The 20,230-nt window shown below is 35.4% G+C and overlaps 2 protein-coding genes across 6 annotated transcripts in view; both read right to left on the bottom strand.

The window, feature by feature from the left end:
* Positions 1-616: 616 nt before the first annotated feature.
* On the bottom strand, positions 617-13,902 carry LOC107590539 (zinc finger protein 800-like). Of its 2 annotated transcripts, none has more exons than XM_016279346.1 (6): positions 13,648-13,902; positions 10,011-10,131; positions 6,188-6,283; positions 5,871-6,014; positions 4,072-5,335; positions 617-1,574 (listed from the first exon to the last, which is right to left on the bottom strand). In XM_016279346.1, coding segments are annotated over exons 2-6 (1,602 nt in total). In that variant the 5' UTR covers positions 10,108-10,131; positions 13,648-13,902; the 3' UTR covers positions 617-1,573. The 2 variants fall into 2 exon arrangements, with proteins under 2 accessions (XP_016134832.1, XP_016134833.1); XM_016279347.1 differs by lacking the exon at positions 13,648-13,902 and adding an exon at positions 13,185-13,620.
* A 3,623-nt stretch (positions 13,903-17,525) lies between these two features.
* LOC107590536 (ataxin-7-like protein 1) overlaps positions 17,526-20,230 on the bottom strand; it is a 34,374-nt gene continuing 31,669 nt past the window's right edge. For all 4 annotated transcript variants that reach the window (XM_016279341.1, XM_016279343.1, XM_016279342.1 and 1 more), the window contains one exon: positions 17,526-18,653. In XM_016279341.1, the coding sequence (XP_016134827.1) occupies positions 18,636-18,653 (18 nt within the window). In that variant the 3' untranslated portion in view covers positions 17,526-18,635. The remainder of the gene's footprint in view (positions 18,654-20,230) is intronic.

Here is a 20,230-nt window from a genome sequence, read left to right as displayed (position 1 = left end):
ACCTCAACGGACAAAATCCAGTTCAATGTTTTAATTCAACGAGTATGAATGCAAACAATTACTAACAGTTCCTAACACTTTTCAGCGCGTAATGGCAAATACTATTTATTCAATCATTATTTTAGCTATTTTGCATCCACCATCTGCTACTACCCAAAGTCACATCTGAATAAATTGAACTTGTAATTCCAAACAGTAAAACAGATTTTGGGGAATGTCAGATTTGGCTGCAATACACGTCGACAGCTAGTTTATAAATAGTGCACTATTGCCCTCTAGTGATACACAAAAACATTTGATTAATTATGACCAATAAACACCAAATTATGAAAGGGGTTCCCAATCTACTCAGCAAAATCCAAAATATTTACTACACCACTCTTTGGGATTTAATCATCTTTAGCCTTTCTATAAATCTAATCAATGATACATTTAAAGTGCCATTTTATATATAGAATCAGAATGATTTGATGTATAAAACTGTATTTTCATTAAAAAGAAAAACTCACAAAACCTCAAGTTCCATCACAATCTCCTGGCTTGGAAATCCTATTATATGATAACATAAGATGCATTCAAATTTCACTTAAAAGGAACAAAAAAAATCAATGCACATAATAATTTCCTCTGTTTATTGTTGGTAAATACATTCATTTTAACAAAGAGAAATAACATCTCCTACCAACTTTTATCCGTCAAGCCTCCAGAAGGCTAAAAAAAAGAAACTTGGACCTATAGATTTGCACAGTGAATCCTTGTGAAGACCTGTTAACCTTTCTGTTAAATGTTAATAGACAAACGAGGAGTGAAAAATAACGTAAGAATCATCTAAAATTGATAGGAGACTAATTAATCAAAGAACTGCAGCGGAAAGGCAACTAAAAAGATCTCATAGAAAGTGTTTAACATTTACCTGCAGTTTATACATGGACAACTGGTCGTCTTCCTCAGAGCACGTGCTACATTAAAGAGCCTGCTCCCTTAATATAACTGAAGTAGAATCTGAGTTCATGACGTTCCAGTGGTCTTCGGTGTCCACCGTTTTCTCAGTAAAAGAAAAGAAAGACATCCAGATCTTACCCCATACGACTGCACTGAATACCAATGAGCCTGAGGGGTGTCAATAGCCGATGTTCAGTTGCCGTCTGCAGGAGTTCAATGCCCTCTCACCGAGAGCATGTGTGCCTTGAAGCTCCACCTGAGGCTAAACCCACTACAACGGCATCCTGGAACAATCGTCTACGTGGTTTTGGATGGAAATGGAAGTGGGGGAATGGAAAGCATATATATTTCCTCTTATATCTGAGAGTAATCAGAACCCCTCATAAATGGTTAACAGAGCACCGCTGAAAATACTGTACCGTTACATTGACATACATTCTGCAGTATGTGTGTTTGGGACGATGGAACACATTTCTGAGGGTTTCTTATACCCTACTTATGGTTTAAAGTCCGTTACATAGTATAGCACTGTTTCTTTTACTTTGTTAACAGTTCAGATTTTCTTTGTCACTCTCACTGTCCAGTATGTCTTTCCACAGTCACTGCAAGTCCAGTTTGCTGTCAGTAGATATCTAACAGAGACAGGAAGAGTTAGAAAGAGACACAAAATAGTATCATAATATTATCAAGGATTTGTAGACAGTTATCATGATGTCTCAGACATGTACCATGGTAATACCATATTATGCACCATATACCATGATATTCTTTAAAGTGTCTTGGAACACCTTGTAAGTTCATGGTCAGTTAAATGGATTTTAACAGTTCACAATATATATAGCAGACATTTTATAGTAGAGATGCACCATTATTATAATACTGGCTGATACCAGTAAGCAGATAATTACTTTCATGTTATACCTAGAAATAGCTGATATGCTAAATACTAAATATTATAGACACTAAACATTCTATACTATTTTGTTTGAATAATAATTTTTTAAAAATCCAACATTAAAAAGTCAAATTAAACATTTTAAATTCCACAAGTGAATTTAGGTACTACAACATTATAATGTACGGAATTAAAAAACCGATATTCATTTTGAGATTTGCTAAAGATTATATTTAAGAGTGTTGTTAAATTATTTATAAATATTTCCTTTCCCCTTATCTCACTGTAATTTAATCTAAATGTAAAAATGCAAAATAAAAAATACATATATAATAAAAAAATAATATCGGTCAATAACCGATTTGGTATCGATATATATCATGCATCTCTACGATAAGGTACAAATGGCTATGAGCAGCTGAACGGTTTTCAGGCACAATACACACAGACTGCAGTTATCACTTAAGTAACTCTCTGCCACATGTCGACTGGGAGCGGGCGGTAATCCAGCCTTCATGTGTTTTAATGTTATACTGTATGTAACTTACTGCAACCCAGACACAAACACAAGGACTAAGACCCAGAGGAACAAGAGAAAGACTAACTGTCAGAGTGATATATAAACTTCTACCACAGGGAGAAAATGGGGCATTAATGGGGAAAAAAATCAAGTCAAAAATGGACATGGATACCCAAGGCAACTCTGTCACCCTTATTTGAAGATCAGAGAGCTTTTCTTGTCTCTCTGGTCCTGTGACAGAGCGGCATGATTAATACGGCCCGGCTGAGCCGAGCGCTGTTTCCAAGGACATGGGTGAGTTATCTTAATTGCTTTTTAAAGAAGCCCCCCTCACCGCTCAACCGGCACCCCAAGGGCTCTTTAAACCTTGAGGTGAGACCGGGGCGGCCTAATTTCCGGGGCCTTGCTGTAGCATCCATGCTTCATTCTTCCATGCAGGAAGTCCACCCAGGGGTTTCTCTCATTCATTAACAGCAAAGCTGTGGTAGCAATCCGCCAGCCAAAGCACAATTCCTTTCTCCCGCTACAACACACCATCTGCTGTACCATCGAAGTTCAGAGAACAGGAAACAGCTGCACACAACCTACTGACAGCCTTATAAGGCATCATAAGCTCACTCCCAATTAAGCATCAAGATTGAGACTAAAAAGGTAGGTAGCATAACACTGTTGACTGCTGACAAGATGTTTTGGCCAAATTCAAAAGCAGAACTGCATGTATCTTGCAGAATGCATTGCGATGAGCTAAGTGAAAAGTGAACATAAGGTGGTGAAAAATACTAGTATTTCTTTCAATACATTAAAGTATTTTGAATAATACTTTGTGTATGCTATGTATAGCTCCAAATTGTAGTTTTTAGCTTAGCAACTTGCTAAAGTCTAACTCTACTGGAAACAGTATTGAGTATTAGTTGCTCCCCAAAAGTATGTTCTAATAATGTTCTGATTAAGTTATAAAAAACGTTCTCTGAATGCTCAAAATGTCAGTTTTTGTTTTTTTTAAGTTTTATAGGCAATTTTTTCTTGGTAATGTAAATGTTAAAGTCCGCATGAAATCAAAATTGACTTTATTTACTTTACGAGCACACATTGCTAGTCTTGATGTGAACAATTAATCCATGCAAGTTAAAAAAATTGTTTGTCTTGGTAATCTTTAATCAAAATCTGAACATTTACTTCCGCTCTGGAATGGCATTCCTTCTGTGATTACATCAGTTTGACGGCTTGGGCAGAATATCCTTAAACACACCCCTCCAACCGTTAGGTTGCTATGAGTGAGAGACAGAGAGGAGGAGCGCAAAAATAAAAACATACTCCCTATTCAATATTCCGTTTCAACTGGAAATTTGTCACTACACTGAAATAAAGTCTGCAGCAACTTCCGGTTCACGCACTTTAAGGTAACACTGCACTTCATCATTTTGCAAACATGGGAATGTTAGTTTTGAATGTTCTCTGAACATTCTGAAACAAGAAATAGCCTAATATTTCAGGAAGAATCATTCCATGGATTATGTATAAATAATGTTTTGAGATCATTAATGAAAACTTTGAACAACTCTTCCATTAACATTCCACATCAGTTACTTACAAGGTTTCGTTTCGATTATTATTGTGCCCTAGTAGGTGGCTACCTCATAGGAAGTAAACAGCAAGGCAGCTCACAAGGGTTTGAAGCAGAGCTTGTGTAGTGTATTGATTCAGATGCACTCACCAAAGCATGACCTTGGATCTTGTTCTGATACCTGTGCTCCTGGTTGCGGATTTCAAGTGGCTTCTCTTGTGCAACCCTAGGTATCTTGTCTTTTTAAAGCTCTGGCCACAGATGTTGCACGTGTGCAGAGATTTCTTGGTGGCACTTCCTTTTGAGCTACTAGGCTTTAATTTTTTGTTATGGGTCACCTCGTCATGGCGCTTCTTACTGCCGGTCTTCGAGGTCTTTTTTCCCATTATGCCAGGAGCTTTTGGAGGCAAGTTCCTGCGTGTCAGATATGGTGACATGTGGTTGTGGTGGACTTTCACTTCTTCTTGTTGACCTTGAACTTTCACCTCTTCTTTGCTCAACATGACCTCCGCTGGCTTCTTGACAGCATAGCTCTCCAGTGACTGGGAGATCCTGCTCAGGTATGAGGACTTCTTCTTGTGGAACTCTGAGAGATGGCGCAGCACGTCCCTCTTGCGGCGCGTCTTGTAGCGGCAAAGCGGGCAGCAGTAAAACTTGACAAAGAAGTCCGTGCCATTATCAGTGTGCAGCTCAATGTGTTTTTCCAGGTTCTGCACGGAGCTGAAGGTCCGCCTGCAGAGCTTGCAGAAGCGTGCCTTAAAGTCAAAACCTATGGAGAAGTGAGCCTTGGATGGGACTTTGTCCTCCTTGGGACTCTTCTGGCTCTGGGAGTCAGAGGAAGAGCTCGGACTAGTGTTGGGATTGTCTGGAACTTTACTATTGGGCATTTTCTTGGAGCTGCACGTGGAATCACTGGAGTTGGTTGTGGAACCAGAAGATACAATCTTGTGAACAGTCCGTAGGTGCCTCCTAAGGTGACCTCGAACCCTGTATGTCCTGTTGCAGAGAAGGCATTTGCAGGAGGCCAGGTCTTTGTCACCTGCTTCTTCTGTTGGCTCCTCAGGTTCTTCACTATGCTGATGCCCCTTGTTTTCTTCTGCATCTTTCTCTCCCTTGTCCATGTTCTCTCTCTCATCTTCCTCATCAATGCTATTGTTATCCTCTTCTTCCAACCGGACCTCCTCCATGTACGGTTCCTGGCTGTTGGAGTGGTAGTGTGTCCAGCTGTCTGTGGTTATGTGGTTGAAGCTTCGAGATGAAGGTGGCAGGTCGTCTTCTTTGGACAGGTACTGGTACACAGCATTGTGGTTGCCAGCAATGGGCTCCAGTTTCAGTACATATTCCTCTTTATCAGAGCAGGGATAGATAGCTTCGAGAAGTCCTTTTATGCTCTTCTTGTTACCTCCAGATGGGTCTGGAACCAGAAGTAGACCTTAGTTAAAGTTTCTATTTTATAGAAAAATTGCATTTCCTTTTTTTATTTTTATTTTTTGCTTTTTTGATTTTGAAGTGTACCATGTCCACCCAGACCATTTGATGAAACAATGGGTCATTGATAAATCAGTTATGACTGATTAATGGCAGTGAGAAATATGTTCGGATTAACATGCATAGATTAACCAATCAAATTTACATATAGAAGTCTTAAAGGTACAGTAGCTTAAACACTATCGGTTTATTAAAGAAACTTTAACTATCAATATAAAGTTGAGTTCCGGGGAAAATAATGCCAAATAAAGTGCAAGCTGTGAGAGTTAAGCTGGCTTTAAAGGCTTTTCCTAAATCCCCAAATCAGTTTAGGTGGTGAAAATAAATAAAAACCGGCAGAACAACAGTCACCAATCATCAATTACGCTTTATTGCCATATGTCAATGAAAAATACTCAGGGTAAACTCAACACTGGTCTTTTAGGAGAGAATGAAAAGTAGAAACGCAGTGCTATACTAACCATCAGGTTCAAGCATTCGAGTGAAACAATAAATTTCCTTGTGTTTGATCAGATTGGGAAGGCCACGGAAGAGACTGCGGCAGAGTTTACATTCAAAGATTGTGTCCACCTCTTTGAGGAGAATGTGTTTCAGCTGTGTAGTACCTGCAAGTAAGCGCAAGAGGGCAGTGATAGGACTCATTGAGTTTCTGTGTTGGCTCAGACAATGCTTGTGACATTCTCCACATAGTTTCCATTTCATTCTTACTGTTTGGTCAACTACGATCATAAAGAGAGGAAACAGAGGATAGGTAGCACAATGTGAACAGACACAGCACCTGTGCGGAAACATTCAATGATCTGCTGGATGCCAGATTTGGAGGTGAGCAGCGGTGTTTGTAGCAGAGGAGGATCTCCAGGTTCTGTGGAATAGACTGCAACAGACAAACAGTGTATTCTTACAATATATCAATGAATTATTTACAATATGCATACTACACTTTGAAATGTTCTGAACCGTTTTAAACCAATAGATTTGTTGCTGTAAATACAGCAAAGGCATAAAAGCATAATTTTAAACTCCAGTATATTCACACCTGAGAAAAATGGCTCATCTCTAAAGGCTCATACTGAAGGTTTTTTCCTTTGCATCACAGAAAACTCATCCAATTAATCATGTACCTCAGTTATAATGCTGCTTATCTCTCTTATTAACACTTATGACAGTCCGTCAGGGTGAATCTCTTTAAATAAGCCTCTCCAGACAAACTCATTACACAGAAATGATGATCTGAAGTCTGGTTTGCTGTGCTCATGCCAGTATGTTTTGGATGGCAGAACTCGCCATCCATTCAGAGGTTCAGCTTGTGCTTTCTAAATGAGACTTTATTAAAGTTTGCATTATTGATGGCCGCTGCCTGCGACTGTCTAGATGAGTATTTACGAAAACGTCTGGCGCTGAAACAAAAGCTTTGATTTAATACACATCTCCATTTTTCCACTGGATAAATGGGATAATATCTCTTCTGTTCGGGTTACGTATGCCAATATTTCAAGGTGGTGATTAATGAAGCTCTAGTTTGTGGAGACTATTACAGAAAGGACTTTTATTAGTGGAGTTTGCAGTGGCAAATATCACTAGTATTATTATTGCTCATACTTAAGGTTATGGATCTGAACAAACACTATAGGCGAGGAGTTTGACCAAGCAAAACCACTTATATTTCCTTCAAAATCTAGAAATATTACATATCCGATTATCTAAAACGACTCTAAAAGAGCATTTTCCATCACCAGAGCTACATGGGAACAGATCCGCAGTGGGAGACAATAACTCTTCACTACGTGAGGAGGTCAAAAATCAATCGTGTGTGAAGATACGGGGCATGTACACAGCTGTGGATAAAGCGACCAAATCAGTCGGAGATCGATGATGGGGATATTGGTGAATTTATAACCGGACCAGCCCAGAGCCCAGTGGTGTGTTTACAGCGGTCCTCAGAGACTCGACTTATATTGGAGGTGTTTTATGACTGTGTGAGGGAATTTCCTAGAGGAACGGCCTGAAATTTGCCAATGTCAGGACGGCTAGATGAGGAGGTGGCAGTCAACACACACCTACACACACTCAGAATCAATCTAGGGCTCTGCTGTTGAACACTGCTGACTGATGTTTGCGTTATAAAGGGTTGGTGTGATGGTCTATTCGTCTGTTTCCACTAAACCGTTCCGTCTGTACACAAGAGCCAAGTGTCAGATGAGAGATTTTGTTTTTTGTAAATAAAACTTGATTTACTCACTAGTTGGCAGATGAACCAACATGCAGTACACTCGCATTTAAAAATATAAAAATTTTTTGGCAATTTCATGGTAAATTTATCAGAAATAAAATATATAGAAGAGTTGATCAACTTTACCTTGGCAACTAATTAAAATAAAAATGCTTTTAAGTACTAAAATTACTAAAGCCAAAACTGGAATAAAAATAAATTAAAGCTATATATAAATATGACAAAACTAATAAAAATGATAAAGGCATATAAGAAAAACTACCAAAACTTAAATTAAAATGAAAACTGAAAATATAAAAATAAAAGCTACTTTAAAATATAAAAATCTAACAAATATGACTAAAAACTAAGCTCAAATTAAAATGAGAACTAAAAAATTCAGAATTCGGAATATGAAAAAAATGTTAAGTCTAATAAAAATGACAAAAGCACATAAATTAATAAAACTGAAATGAAAAATTAAAACTATAAAACCAAAGTTAATTCAAAAATATATATATAAAAAAATTACTGAAACTTAAACAAAAATTAAAATGAAAACTGAAAATATAAAAGCCAATTCAAAAAATAAATAAAACAAACAAATAAAAATGACAAAAGCACAAATTACTAAAACTAAAATGCAAACTGAAATAAAAACAAAAGATAATAAGAACGAAGATGACAAAAGCACATAAAAATTACTCAAAAATGTCTGCAAAATATGCAAATATAAAAATAAAACCTTAAATAAAAAATATGAATAAAGACTATAATAGTATATGAATAATACTAAAATAACACTGCTGAGATCACCAAACTGGAAATATGAAAGGAAAAATATGCAAATGGGATAGGTTTATTTTTCTTTGTTATAGTATATATAGAAAAGGTTTATTCATATTATTTTTGTATGCTCAAAACTAATGTTGAAATTGAAAGGAATGCACTCTCTTCAAAGCATATAAGAGAGTTTAATTCATTTCTACCATTAGTAAAAACAAAGCATGAAAAAGTAACGTGAACAGGAAGTAAAACTGCTACATCCTATCACTTTCACACAAACCTCAAGCCACTCCCCTGAACCCACCCCTCATCACAGGGGGCGTGGCCTCTTGACCTCCCAGTATAATGTGGCAAAACATTATACTGGGAAGTCAAGAGGCCACGCCCCCTGTGATGAGCAGCTCAATCAATGCTTCAGTCACCATCCCCACACAAACACTTTGATTTCTTCACACAGCCCAGTTCAGCATCATACTACAATTATAAACATTATAGAAATCTTTATAAACACAAATTTATGAGTAGGGCTGTAAAAAAAAAAATCGAATTTCGAATCTTCGTCGAATTTAAAATAAAAATCCGACATTCGAATGCAAAAACGTTGCATTCTAATTTTAGGTGTGCATTAAGGAGGCAGCCTTATCAGTGGCGCGCGAGATGCGATGACGATGTAAGTGTTAATGTTTTTGTTAGCCTATCCAGTTGAAGCCACAAGATGCGGCATTGCTGCGTTGTTAATTACAAATATTGCTAGAAAAGAGAACATCAATGCGGAGAAGATCTTGTTTACGTCAAAACTGAAACCAAGCCGTTCACACAGAATGCATATTTCGTGCATTTTCCAGAGGGACATCTATCACCGTTGCACTCGACTCTCGCACTAAAGTGCCGCATGTTTAGAAAGTTAAAATTAATGAAAAAACATATCTTGAGACTTTATGGTGGGGTTTTTTCCCCATCGCACTGCAACTCGTGTTTTTAAATGAAAAATATACTCTTTGATTGGCTTTCGGCCATTTTTTCACAGATGGTCACGTTATCTTATGCTTTGAATAAGCATGCATTAGTAATATCTTGCTTGATGCGCCCTCTTGTGGCCTCAGGAGAGAAGCCAAAAGCTTTTCGTAACCCTAACTGAAATTATGCATTTTAAATTAGAATACAATTCGATTTTGATCATATTTAACTACAAAAGTCGAATTTAGTTTTTCAGCCATTTTGACAGCCCTAATAAGGAGCTGATCACTACTTCATAAAAAGCCTGAAGTGTGAGTTACCAATTCACGCTAGTTTACGTATGTGTGTACATTTATTTAAGGCTGAGGGGGAGGGCCGTGACCTCTCCTCTGTAAGGGTCACAGACTCTAGTGACCCCTACTGAGTGAGTGACAATAGCAGGCCATGGAGGAATTTGCTGTAATCCTCTAATAGGGAAGGATCCGAGCTGATGGGCCGCTTTTAAAATGCATTTACTCTTCTTCGGATTATGTCCATTCATATGAACCGGTCAGATTGGATCCCATTGGTCAAGATGCGTGTCATTGACTTCATTTACATGTAGTATTCATTTAAGATTCAATAAACAGGAAAAAAAGCAGAAGATTACCTAGCGTCTTGCTCGCATGGTCAGGCCCGGGCACAACGGCCTCACCTGTGAGTTCATCTGTCTGACAAGACTTCTCATTGGCTGGGGTTTCCTCCATCTCTAAAACCCTTCAAATGTGTCTCTGTGGCGATAGAGAGAACAGTAGAGCAATAAACAGTGACGCCAAACCCGAAACGGTACTGCAGAGAGTTTTCACAACATGATATATAATCAAAAACCTTTAAATCTAGCTTATTTTTGTGTCACTACAAATGTCACTACAATTTACGGTAGCAATCAAAATAGAGTAAATCATCTTTTGAAAGTAATTTGACACTTCAAATAAAGATTTATCGATTACGTTGTTACACCAGTAGGTGGCGAAAAGGGGCTGTTAAAAATGTATTTGTGACCCTGGACCACAAAACCAGTCATAAGGGTCAATTTTTTGAAATTGTCCATTGATGTATGGTTTGTTATGATAGGACAATATTTGGCCGAGATACAACTATTTGAAAATCTGGAATCTGAGGGTGCAAAAAAATCTAAATATTGAGAAAATCGCCTTTAAAGTTGTCCAAATTAAGTTCTTAGCAATGCATATTACTAATCAAAAATTAAGTTTTGATATATTTGCAGTAGGAAATTTACTAAATATCTTCAAGGAACATGATCTTTACTTAATATCCTAATGATTTTTGGCATAAAAGAAAAATCAATCATTTTGACCCATACAATGTATTTTTGGCTATTGCTACAAATATACCCCAGCGACTTAACACTGCTTTTGTGCTCCAGGGTCACATTTGTCTTCGAATCATTCATTCAAGAGATTCATTCAAAAACACTGATTCATCAAGTAATGAAACAAGTCAATCTTAAGTGAGTCATTGAATCATTCATTCCAAATGACGCGATTTTGTTTAATTGTCTAATGCTTTTTTTTCTTCAGAATCGTGAGAGAACCACAACCTCCATTAAAAAAAAGAAAAGGTCTCAATTTATCCAGAATCGTGCAGCTCTATTTTGCACACAAACAGCTCTTAATCGAGTCCAGTTTTTATGTAGCCTGCTGGTTTTTGTTCATGATATTCAGCTGCAACTAAATGTTTTGCAAAAAGAGACAGAATAAATATGTTTGATATCCAAATGTTTGACTTAATGACTACATAATGACTTCACCCTAGGCTGTAAAATTGTGTATTTTTCAGCGAAACGTTTGTCTTTCTGTGGCTCTAATAAAGATCGCGTTTTTCTTTCCGCTTGCCCTGTTTTTTTTAAACACCAAATTTCAAACTCATCTATGCTGCTTTTTGATCATTCTTGACCACAACCTCCATTAAAAAAAAGAAAAGGTCTCAATTTATCCAGAATCGTGCAGCTCTATTTTGCACACAAACAGCTCTTAATCGAGTCCAGTTTTTATGTAGCCTGCTGGTTTTTGTTCATGATATTCAGCTGCAACTAAATGTTTTGCAAAAAGAGACAGAATAAATATGTTTGATATCCAAATGTTTGACTTAATGACTACATAATGACTTCACCCTAGGCTGTAAAATTGTGTATTGTGCATTTTTCAGCGAAACGTTTGTCTTTCTGTGGCTCTAATAAAGTCTATAATATAGATCGCGCTTTTTCTTTCCGCTTGCCCTGTTTTTTTTTAAACACCAAATTTCAAACTCATCTATGCTGCTTTTTGATCATTCTTGAAGTAAACTTGAAGTAAACTAAACCTAGACATGAGGCGGAGCTGCGCTTCTGCCTGGTGTGCGACTAACATATTTCGTTATTTTGATTAGATAATCGAGTGTAATAAAATAGAAGCAGTTATATTGTTAGGGTATACATACAATATCCATGTTTTCCTAAAAAAATTAAAAAGTTAATTTTATAACATCAAAAAGCATTGGTCCTTGCAACTGCACCTTAAATTGTATTTATTTACTTACTTTCCTTTAATGTTTTTAAATCAGATGCTTATCTAACACTTGCTGTTAGTTTTCTTTTCTAATGTATTTCTTATTTCTAGTGTATTTGTAACCTATTATGATATGTAAGTGTTATGTAAACAACTGTTTTGTTTATTTTTATTTGATTAGATAATCGAGTGTAATAAAATAGAAGCAGTTATATTGTTAGGGTATACATACAAGATCCATGTTTTCCTAAAAAAATTAAAAAGTTAATTTTATAACATCAAAAAGCATTGGTCCTTGCAACTGCACCTTAAATTGTATTTATTTACTTACTTTCCTTTAATGTTTTTGAATCAGATGCTTATCTAACACTTGCTGTTAGTTTTCTTTTCTAATGTATTTCTTATTTCTAGTGTATTTGTAACCTATTATGATATGTAAGTGTTATGTAAACAACTGTTTTGTTTATTTTTTAAAAAATTCGTTATAAAAACTCTACTTTGTCAATCAAATTAGTTAAAAAATGCATTGGCAGCTAGCTTATCAAGTCCAACTTGATAGCTTCACAAAGTTCAAGCATACTTAAATATCATGACATATTTTAATATAATATAATAAAGTGAGTTTCATGATTATGACATCACACAAAGCTCAGTATGAGTCACTTTACATCTAAATATTGACTAACTTGTAATCACAAAATGTCCAAAATCTCCCGAAGACTTACATACTGTCAGTCCCAAAACTCATGAGTGTAAAATACTAAAAAGTTGTTCTTCATTACTGTACTTATAAGTATGGTTTTGAACGATATGTACTGTGTAGTCTTACATTTAAATGTCAATACTTGAGGACACCTTGCTGAAGATCTTAAGTGTGAACACAGCTGACAATCAGTCTATAAACAACTGTTTTCAAATGTCAAACACCAATAAAATCAGCTGCTGGTGGGTTTAATGCTGTTTTCATTTACCATTTGGCATCTGGTTTGTCCCAGAACTCCACATAGTGAGGACACTGAGAAACTGAGACCAAACTATGTGATTTACAAAGCATTAAACTCACTTCTAAAACAACTTATTTCATGTGGAAACTTTGTATTACTTCCACTCGAGTATGTTTGCGCTCGATACTCCGGCCTTCGATTGAGTAAAATGTTGTCACAGTATGCAAACTTTCACTTGAGCCTTATTTTTCAGTATTTTTACACCTCATCCACAAATGCGTTTGAAACTACCAAAGTTCACGCGAAAGAACTAGACAAGGAAGAAGCACTTACAATGCGTTTTAAAACCACAAAGGGCGATGACGCATACGAGAAAGGATAAAGGACGACGTCAAACACGCAAAATAAACTTTACAATCCATCGACACCCAAACGAGCAGAACCGAAACTGCGTGAGTTACGAACCGCTGCGCTTTGCTCGTCGTTGCGCGCAGCGCTGGAGAGCCTTGCGCCATTGCGCGCGCTCTCCTGCCTCACAAATGATGAAAATGACCACAAAACACAACGAATGTTGTTAACAGCAGGCATCCGCATCTAATAAACCACCTAAAGGCCTTCTAATGATGTGCGGAATCGAAACCGAGCCGTCTCTTCACCATCCACAGACTGAACAACAAAACCATGACGCCATTTTCTGCCAAAACAACCGCGTTCTGGGAAGAAACGCGACGCTTTTACGCGTTTAAAACGCTTCGCCAAAGGTTGCGAGTCTTAAATGAAGCTTCTGGTTTCTTACCGAAATAATCAGCGGATTCCCGGAAGATACCTCGACTTTGACTCTATGAGCTCTTGGATGGTGTGTGACGCCTCCGCGCGCATGAATGTGACTCCCCACCACACGCACGTGCCCTACTGAGCAAACACTGGAGATCTGTCAGGGTGCCGTGACCTGGTGCCGAGACCTGGTGCCGAGACCCGGGCCGGTCTGAGAGCTCAGGTGTTCGGAATCGCGTAACTATCGCCAATAAAGACATTTCAACTTAAGTGGATTCAGGGGACTAATGCATTTACAGTAAATAGCGTTAACTCTCATGCAAATGCCAATGCAAATAAATTTACAAAAAATGTAAAAGTTTCTAAAAAAGACATTTTTGAAAGTTGTATGCATGCGCATAAACTCTTTAGGTGGTCATTCTAATGAACTCAAAAAGTTAGTTTTATACTTAAAGTTTGTTCACTCCATACCTTTTTTTAAATTACATGATCACATTTATTTGTTATGATTACAATAGTCCATTAAAATACATGTTAAAGTTAATAAAATATAAAGTTAATTAAAATACATACTACAGTGTTTATGTCTGTAAATACATTTACATTTTTATGATCTTCTGAAATGTGTTTCTTCCATGAATATGTATACAAATAAAAGATTACTTTTATGGCATCTATTAATTACATAGTATCAATATAATAACAATATATTAATAACTACTATATAATTAATATTACAATAAATCACGCAAATGTCAGTGCAAATAAATGTACTTAAAATGGTTTATAATAGTTGATTAAAATACGTTTTAAATGTGAATACATTTACATTTATAAGATTTTCCTGAAATGCATATCTTCCATTAATTTGTATAAATTGTTTCAGTAAGATTATATGACTGCTATAACATTTTAGCTAGGCTAATTAATTGCATACTGTATCGATATTTATAATATTAATACTAGGATGTTTTTTTATGAAGCTTCTCACAGATAAAATAGATAGCAATGACCAATATTTACATGTACATTAATCGGATCCGAGATCGTAGATTAATATAATGTAAAAATATGAAATCATTAAGCAAAGTAAACTTGGAGAGAGAGATAGATAGATAGATAGATAGATTATTCTGTAAGAATAAACATTAAATATATAAACACTAATGCAAATCAAGAACACAAGCAAGCACAGGTAAGAAAAATGTATTTCTGTAACAGCTGAAATGCAAAATATGATCAAACCTGAAAATACACATCTATATCATTGAGAACACATGGGCCAACAGGACACAAACCGTATAAAGGACACAGGAGCTTGTCTTAGGAATGAGATAAATGCCTATTAACACCTCTTATGTCAGATTTAGAGATTCTGTACGAATAGTCCAGGTATAAAAATAAGGCCTTCGAAATCTTTACAATTGTTATGGCTGGGTCACGTTGAAGCACTGAAGGTGTGGCTATAATACATCTACAACATACGCATCTGTTAGAGAAAAAGTGGACAGGAGATGTGGTTGGGAATAAGCTCATTAACAGGGCTGCTTGTGCAGTGTTATGACAAACCATCTAGTTAGCAATGACATTCACTTATAATGGCAAAGTAGTAATATGCACACATGCAACAATACATATCAGTAGACGAATTGAACAGAATGGAGAACATTACAGAATTGATTCATATTGCTTCAGGCATTTTCCTTGACATGGAAGCAAGCCGTGTGTCTTTCACAGAAAACACTTTATGTGATACCGAGTTCAATGTGTAAAGGGAAATGTAGCTTACAATATACAATTATTCAAATGAAACCAATGATGATTGGAATCTCACTCCATTCCTTGTAAAATCAGCCATCAAGCTACTGAAAAACAATAATAATAATAATAATAATAAAATAAAAAACGATGAATACAATAATAAAATGCAAACCAAAAAAACAAAATTAAAAACTACAAAATAAATTAAAAATAAAGCAAATAATATTGTGTTTTCTCTCACAAGTCTGACATTTTTCTCAGAATTGAGATAAAAAGTCACAATTACCTTTTTTAATTTTTATTCTGTGAAGGAAATGGGCTTCCATAAAAAAAATTGTAAAAAAAAAAATATATATATATATATATATATATATAAATAAAAATAATTGCACTGCTATGCCACGGTGACATTCATTAATTTCTACAAGCGGGATGTGTTTACAAGGACCTATAATAATAATAACCTATAACTATAATAATACTTCATAGCTTAGTTACAGTTCAAGATTTCCTGTTGATGAACTGTAGTACACCGAGATTTGTGGCACTACTGGAACAAAACAAAGAGCCATAAGGTCAAAAAGGGTACCATGATCAGATTATGACCACATTAAAATTTCATTCTGATTCATTCGGTTTACATAAGTGGTCTTTCACACTATTCTGAAAATATATATATTATGTCAATAATTCCTTAGAATAATCTCCAATGATTAACGTGCAATGGGAAAAGGCAAAACATGAAACCGAACATCCTCATCCAGGCGGTTTTCTTCTTCGTGATGATAAAGATGCGGTGTGGATCACTGTCGTTTGACTTCAAAACATTACAGCGCCAAATCCATATGGAAGCACTTCACGCATAAAAGATGATGTGGAAGGGATCCGGGGTTGGTTTCTAGCTCTGGTAGCTGACCTACGGACAGTTTCGCATTGGCAGCAAGGCAACACGGTAATAATCGGGGGTAAAGAGCCGTCACAGCAAACACAAGCTGGGTTCACAAGAGTGTATCGTCTTTGCACAGTCTGAACAACTAACACATGATTATTTCTCCTCATAAATTCATATATCAATACTTTTTTATAAATAAAAGAGTACTCAAATCCTGAAAAAAAAAGTGCAAAATGGGATCTTTACAGAAGTCTTGCCTCCTTAAAGGAATAGTTCAGACAAAACTTGCTAAAAAAAAACGCTCAGGCCATCCAAGATGTAGATGAGTTTGTTTCTTCATTGTAACAGATTTGGAGAAATGTAGCATTACATCACTTGCTCAGCAATGGATCCTCTGCAGTGAATGGGTGCCGTCCGAATGAGAGTCTGACGGCACCCATTCACTGCAGAGCATCTATTACTGAGCAAGTGATGGAATGCTACATTTCTCCAAATCTGTTCTGATGAAGAAACAAACTCATCTACATCTTGGATGGCCTGAGGATGAGTACATTTTCAGAAAATGTTCATTTTTTTGGGTGAACTACTCCTTTAAATATTAAAATTCTTATGCTAGTGATGAAGACCTTCTCAGAGATTAAACCAGAGGAAATGGATCTGAACTGTAAATTATAACAAATGTCTCAATGCAAAACCAAAATGATCAGGAAACCTTTTGGAAATAATCATTATTTTGCCATTTTTGGATGTTCACCTTTGATGTCAACATGAAATGCCATTTACAATCCATTTTACTGTCAGTGTAAAACTGAATATACAGTGAGACTTAGTGGGACTCTATTTTTTAAAAGCTCTCACAGTGTACCATTATTGCCAAATAATTTATTATAAATCATGCAAAATGACATCAGGAACAATTACACTGCTTTAGTTGGAGTTGGTAAGATTTTTAATGTTTTTAAAAGAAGTTAGAACATTAATATTGTAAAATATTATTACAATTTAAAATAGCTATTCTATGTGAATGTATTTTAAAATGTTCTGTGTTCAAAGCTGAATTGTCAGCATCATTGCTCCAGTCTTCAGTGTCACATGATCCTTCAGAAATCATTCTATTATGCTGATTTGCTGCTTAAGAAACTATTATAATTAACAATGTTGAAAACAAACGTTTTTTGTGAAACCGTGATTCTTTGATGAATAGTCACATTATAAATGTCACTTTTGATCAACTTAATGAGCCCTTGCTTAAAAATAAATAAAACCGCAAACATTTCTCTGTTAACTCTTTGAGAAGGTCTTCATTCCTGATGGTTAGACACTAAAATGTGCACATATGACCGAACAACATCAGACCTCGGCCGACTGCCAATACTGGCTCACAGCAATGTACCTTTCCTCTAGAAAAGACTGGGATCCTGTGGGTACATCATCATTTCAGTTAGTATTCCTTAAAAACATAATCAGAGAGTATAAATGGAACAAGCGAAGGATGCAAGGTCCTTTCATAACCAACCATCTTTAGAAGATACATATGACCGAGGAAGACAGAAACCACTAAATCCTTGAACCTCTGAGAGATACGAACAATAAATACAAAACAAAACAATTATAATAAAAGATATGTACACACATTTCCAACAATAGGGTCTCTATAATACTTTAAACTATTAAAAAGGCATACAAATATACTTCTGCACAACGTGTGAAGCACTAATCAGGTCAGTTAGAAAATTAATAAAGGATAAATTATTATACAAAATTCATGACCGGTTAAAGCTGCTTTACAACAGGGGTGCGAGTTCTGTCTTTTTTTTTTCTTTTTTAAATCCACGAACACTTGTGTGTCAAAAACAAATACTCAAAAACCTGAATTTATTCCGTTTAGAAAAATACAACTTGCCGAAAAAGCGTCTGTAAAATATTCCCTTGTTTGAAACGTTTTTTCCCCTCCTTTGTACGTAGTTCAGATTTGAAATTAAGTGCACTTAATCGATCGACACGGTTGAGTCTGAAGGGCTTCCCTTCATGTTGTCCCCATCTACGTGAAAATAAAAAATAAAACTCCATATCGCGCAAATGTCTGAAACGGGTTGTGTACTGGTTAAATCAAAATCTGAATCTGCATGAAACTGAAGTTCGTGTCATTTCAAAGGAAAGGTGAGAAATCATTCTTCGATAAGCTGGCAGATGTAGAGTTTATTCCTAATGCGAACGGAACGGAACGGAAGAAGCTCTGTTGGAAAGGAGGACACAAAGGACGTGACTCAACCGTAGAGTGATAAGAGGCAGTGGTGGGATCAAGGCAGGACAGACACAGTGTCTCGCAGGACGTCCGAAGCTCTTCTCACACTGCATCAGTGAGGGACCTTGGGCTACAAAATAGGTCATGGTTAGTATGTTTGCATATGCAAGATTTGTGAAATTGCAGGCAAAAACCACAAGTGTCATTCATGAGATGGAAGAAAAATCCAAAAATGGCATTAAAGTAATGTAGGAATACATCATAATATCAAACGTTCTTACACCTGTGGAACTAAGAATTTCCATGGTTTCCAGACATTTTGTAAGGATTCGTAAAAAAACGAACACAAAATTAGAAGAAAAAAAATGATAGTCACTACAAAATTCCATGATTTAAAAAAAAAAAAAAGAGATTATACATTTTTTATGGGCTAGGGGGAAAAATACAGACACTAGTAAATAACTTATTATTTATATAATATACAAATATAACTAATAATAATAAATATTATGATTATATAATATCATAATTATTTTCCAGAATAGAAACAAATATAATGGAAATAGGAAATATATATATACTAGAACAATAGTCATTATAAAAATCACAACAACCTTTCAAAATATTATATATATATATATAATATGTGTGTGTGACGAGACACAAGACTGGGTTCACGAGAATGAGACGAGATTTTTAGACTTTTTTTAAAGAAATCCTCAATGATGAAATATATAGGGAAAAAGAGTCTTTTATTCAACTGATAAACACAAAATGCAAAAAAAGTAGGTGCATTTTGAAGTCAACTTGTACTTTATGAAATTAAACATCTATTTTAATAAATTTTATGCAGAAATAAACAACATGTAAACACTGCTAAATGTTTTGCCACAAACTCAACTGACAGGCAAGTAATTGCACAAAAATTCTAAATATAAATACAAGTAAATAATAAACAACATAAATATCCCTTTAAAATGGAAGTGAAGCAGTCAGTCAAGTTTACATTATTTAGTAAACTGATTTCCACTTTAATAAAAAAATATATAATAAACACAATTAATGTATCAATTTAAAAGAATAAAGCAGTGGTTCCCAAACTGGGGGGGCACGGCAAGGCTGAGGGATAGTTAGGGCCCTATGAAATCCTTTTAATTTTTTTCCAAATTCCATTTTTTCCATTTGAATTTTTCTGGATTCCGTTTTTTGTTTTTCTCGACTCCTTTTTAATAGTTAAATTAAATTGTATTAATTAAAAAGCATGTCTAATTAATCAAAATCATGAAACTTTTCACATGTAAAACATTTTCACATCAATTTATTAAAAGTTTAACAAAAATTACATGTTTAGGGCCCTATGAAATGTTTTATTTTTTCTCACCATATTATTTATATGTTTTATTGTTACCAAATTCTGTGTTTTAGCATGTCTAATTATTTGAATGCATAAAACAACTTTTTCTTAAAGTAGCCTTATGAATTTTTTTCCCCCTCAGAAATTCTGTGTTGTGTATTTACATTTTTATGGTTATCAAATGAAGGCATAAAACATGAATTTAATTTATCATTTATCTTTTAATTATTGAAAATTAAGCAAACAAGATTTTTTGGCAAACAAAGAGGAAAATATTTTTCCTTAAAAAAATAATGTTTGTTTCATTTTAGTAGTAGTAGTAGTAGTAGGCTATGTACATTCTACTGAAAAAT

This window comes from Sinocyclocheilus grahami, unplaced genomic scaffold (assembly GCF_001515645.1).
Source record: "Sinocyclocheilus grahami isolate Dianchi unplaced genomic scaffold, SAMN03320097.WGS_v1.1 scaffold129.1, whole genome shotgun sequence".
In the NCBI taxonomy this organism is placed as follows: Eukaryota; Metazoa; Chordata; class Actinopteri; order Cypriniformes; family Cyprinidae; genus Sinocyclocheilus; species Sinocyclocheilus grahami.
This window is presented reverse-complemented; position numbering and strand designations above follow the sequence as displayed.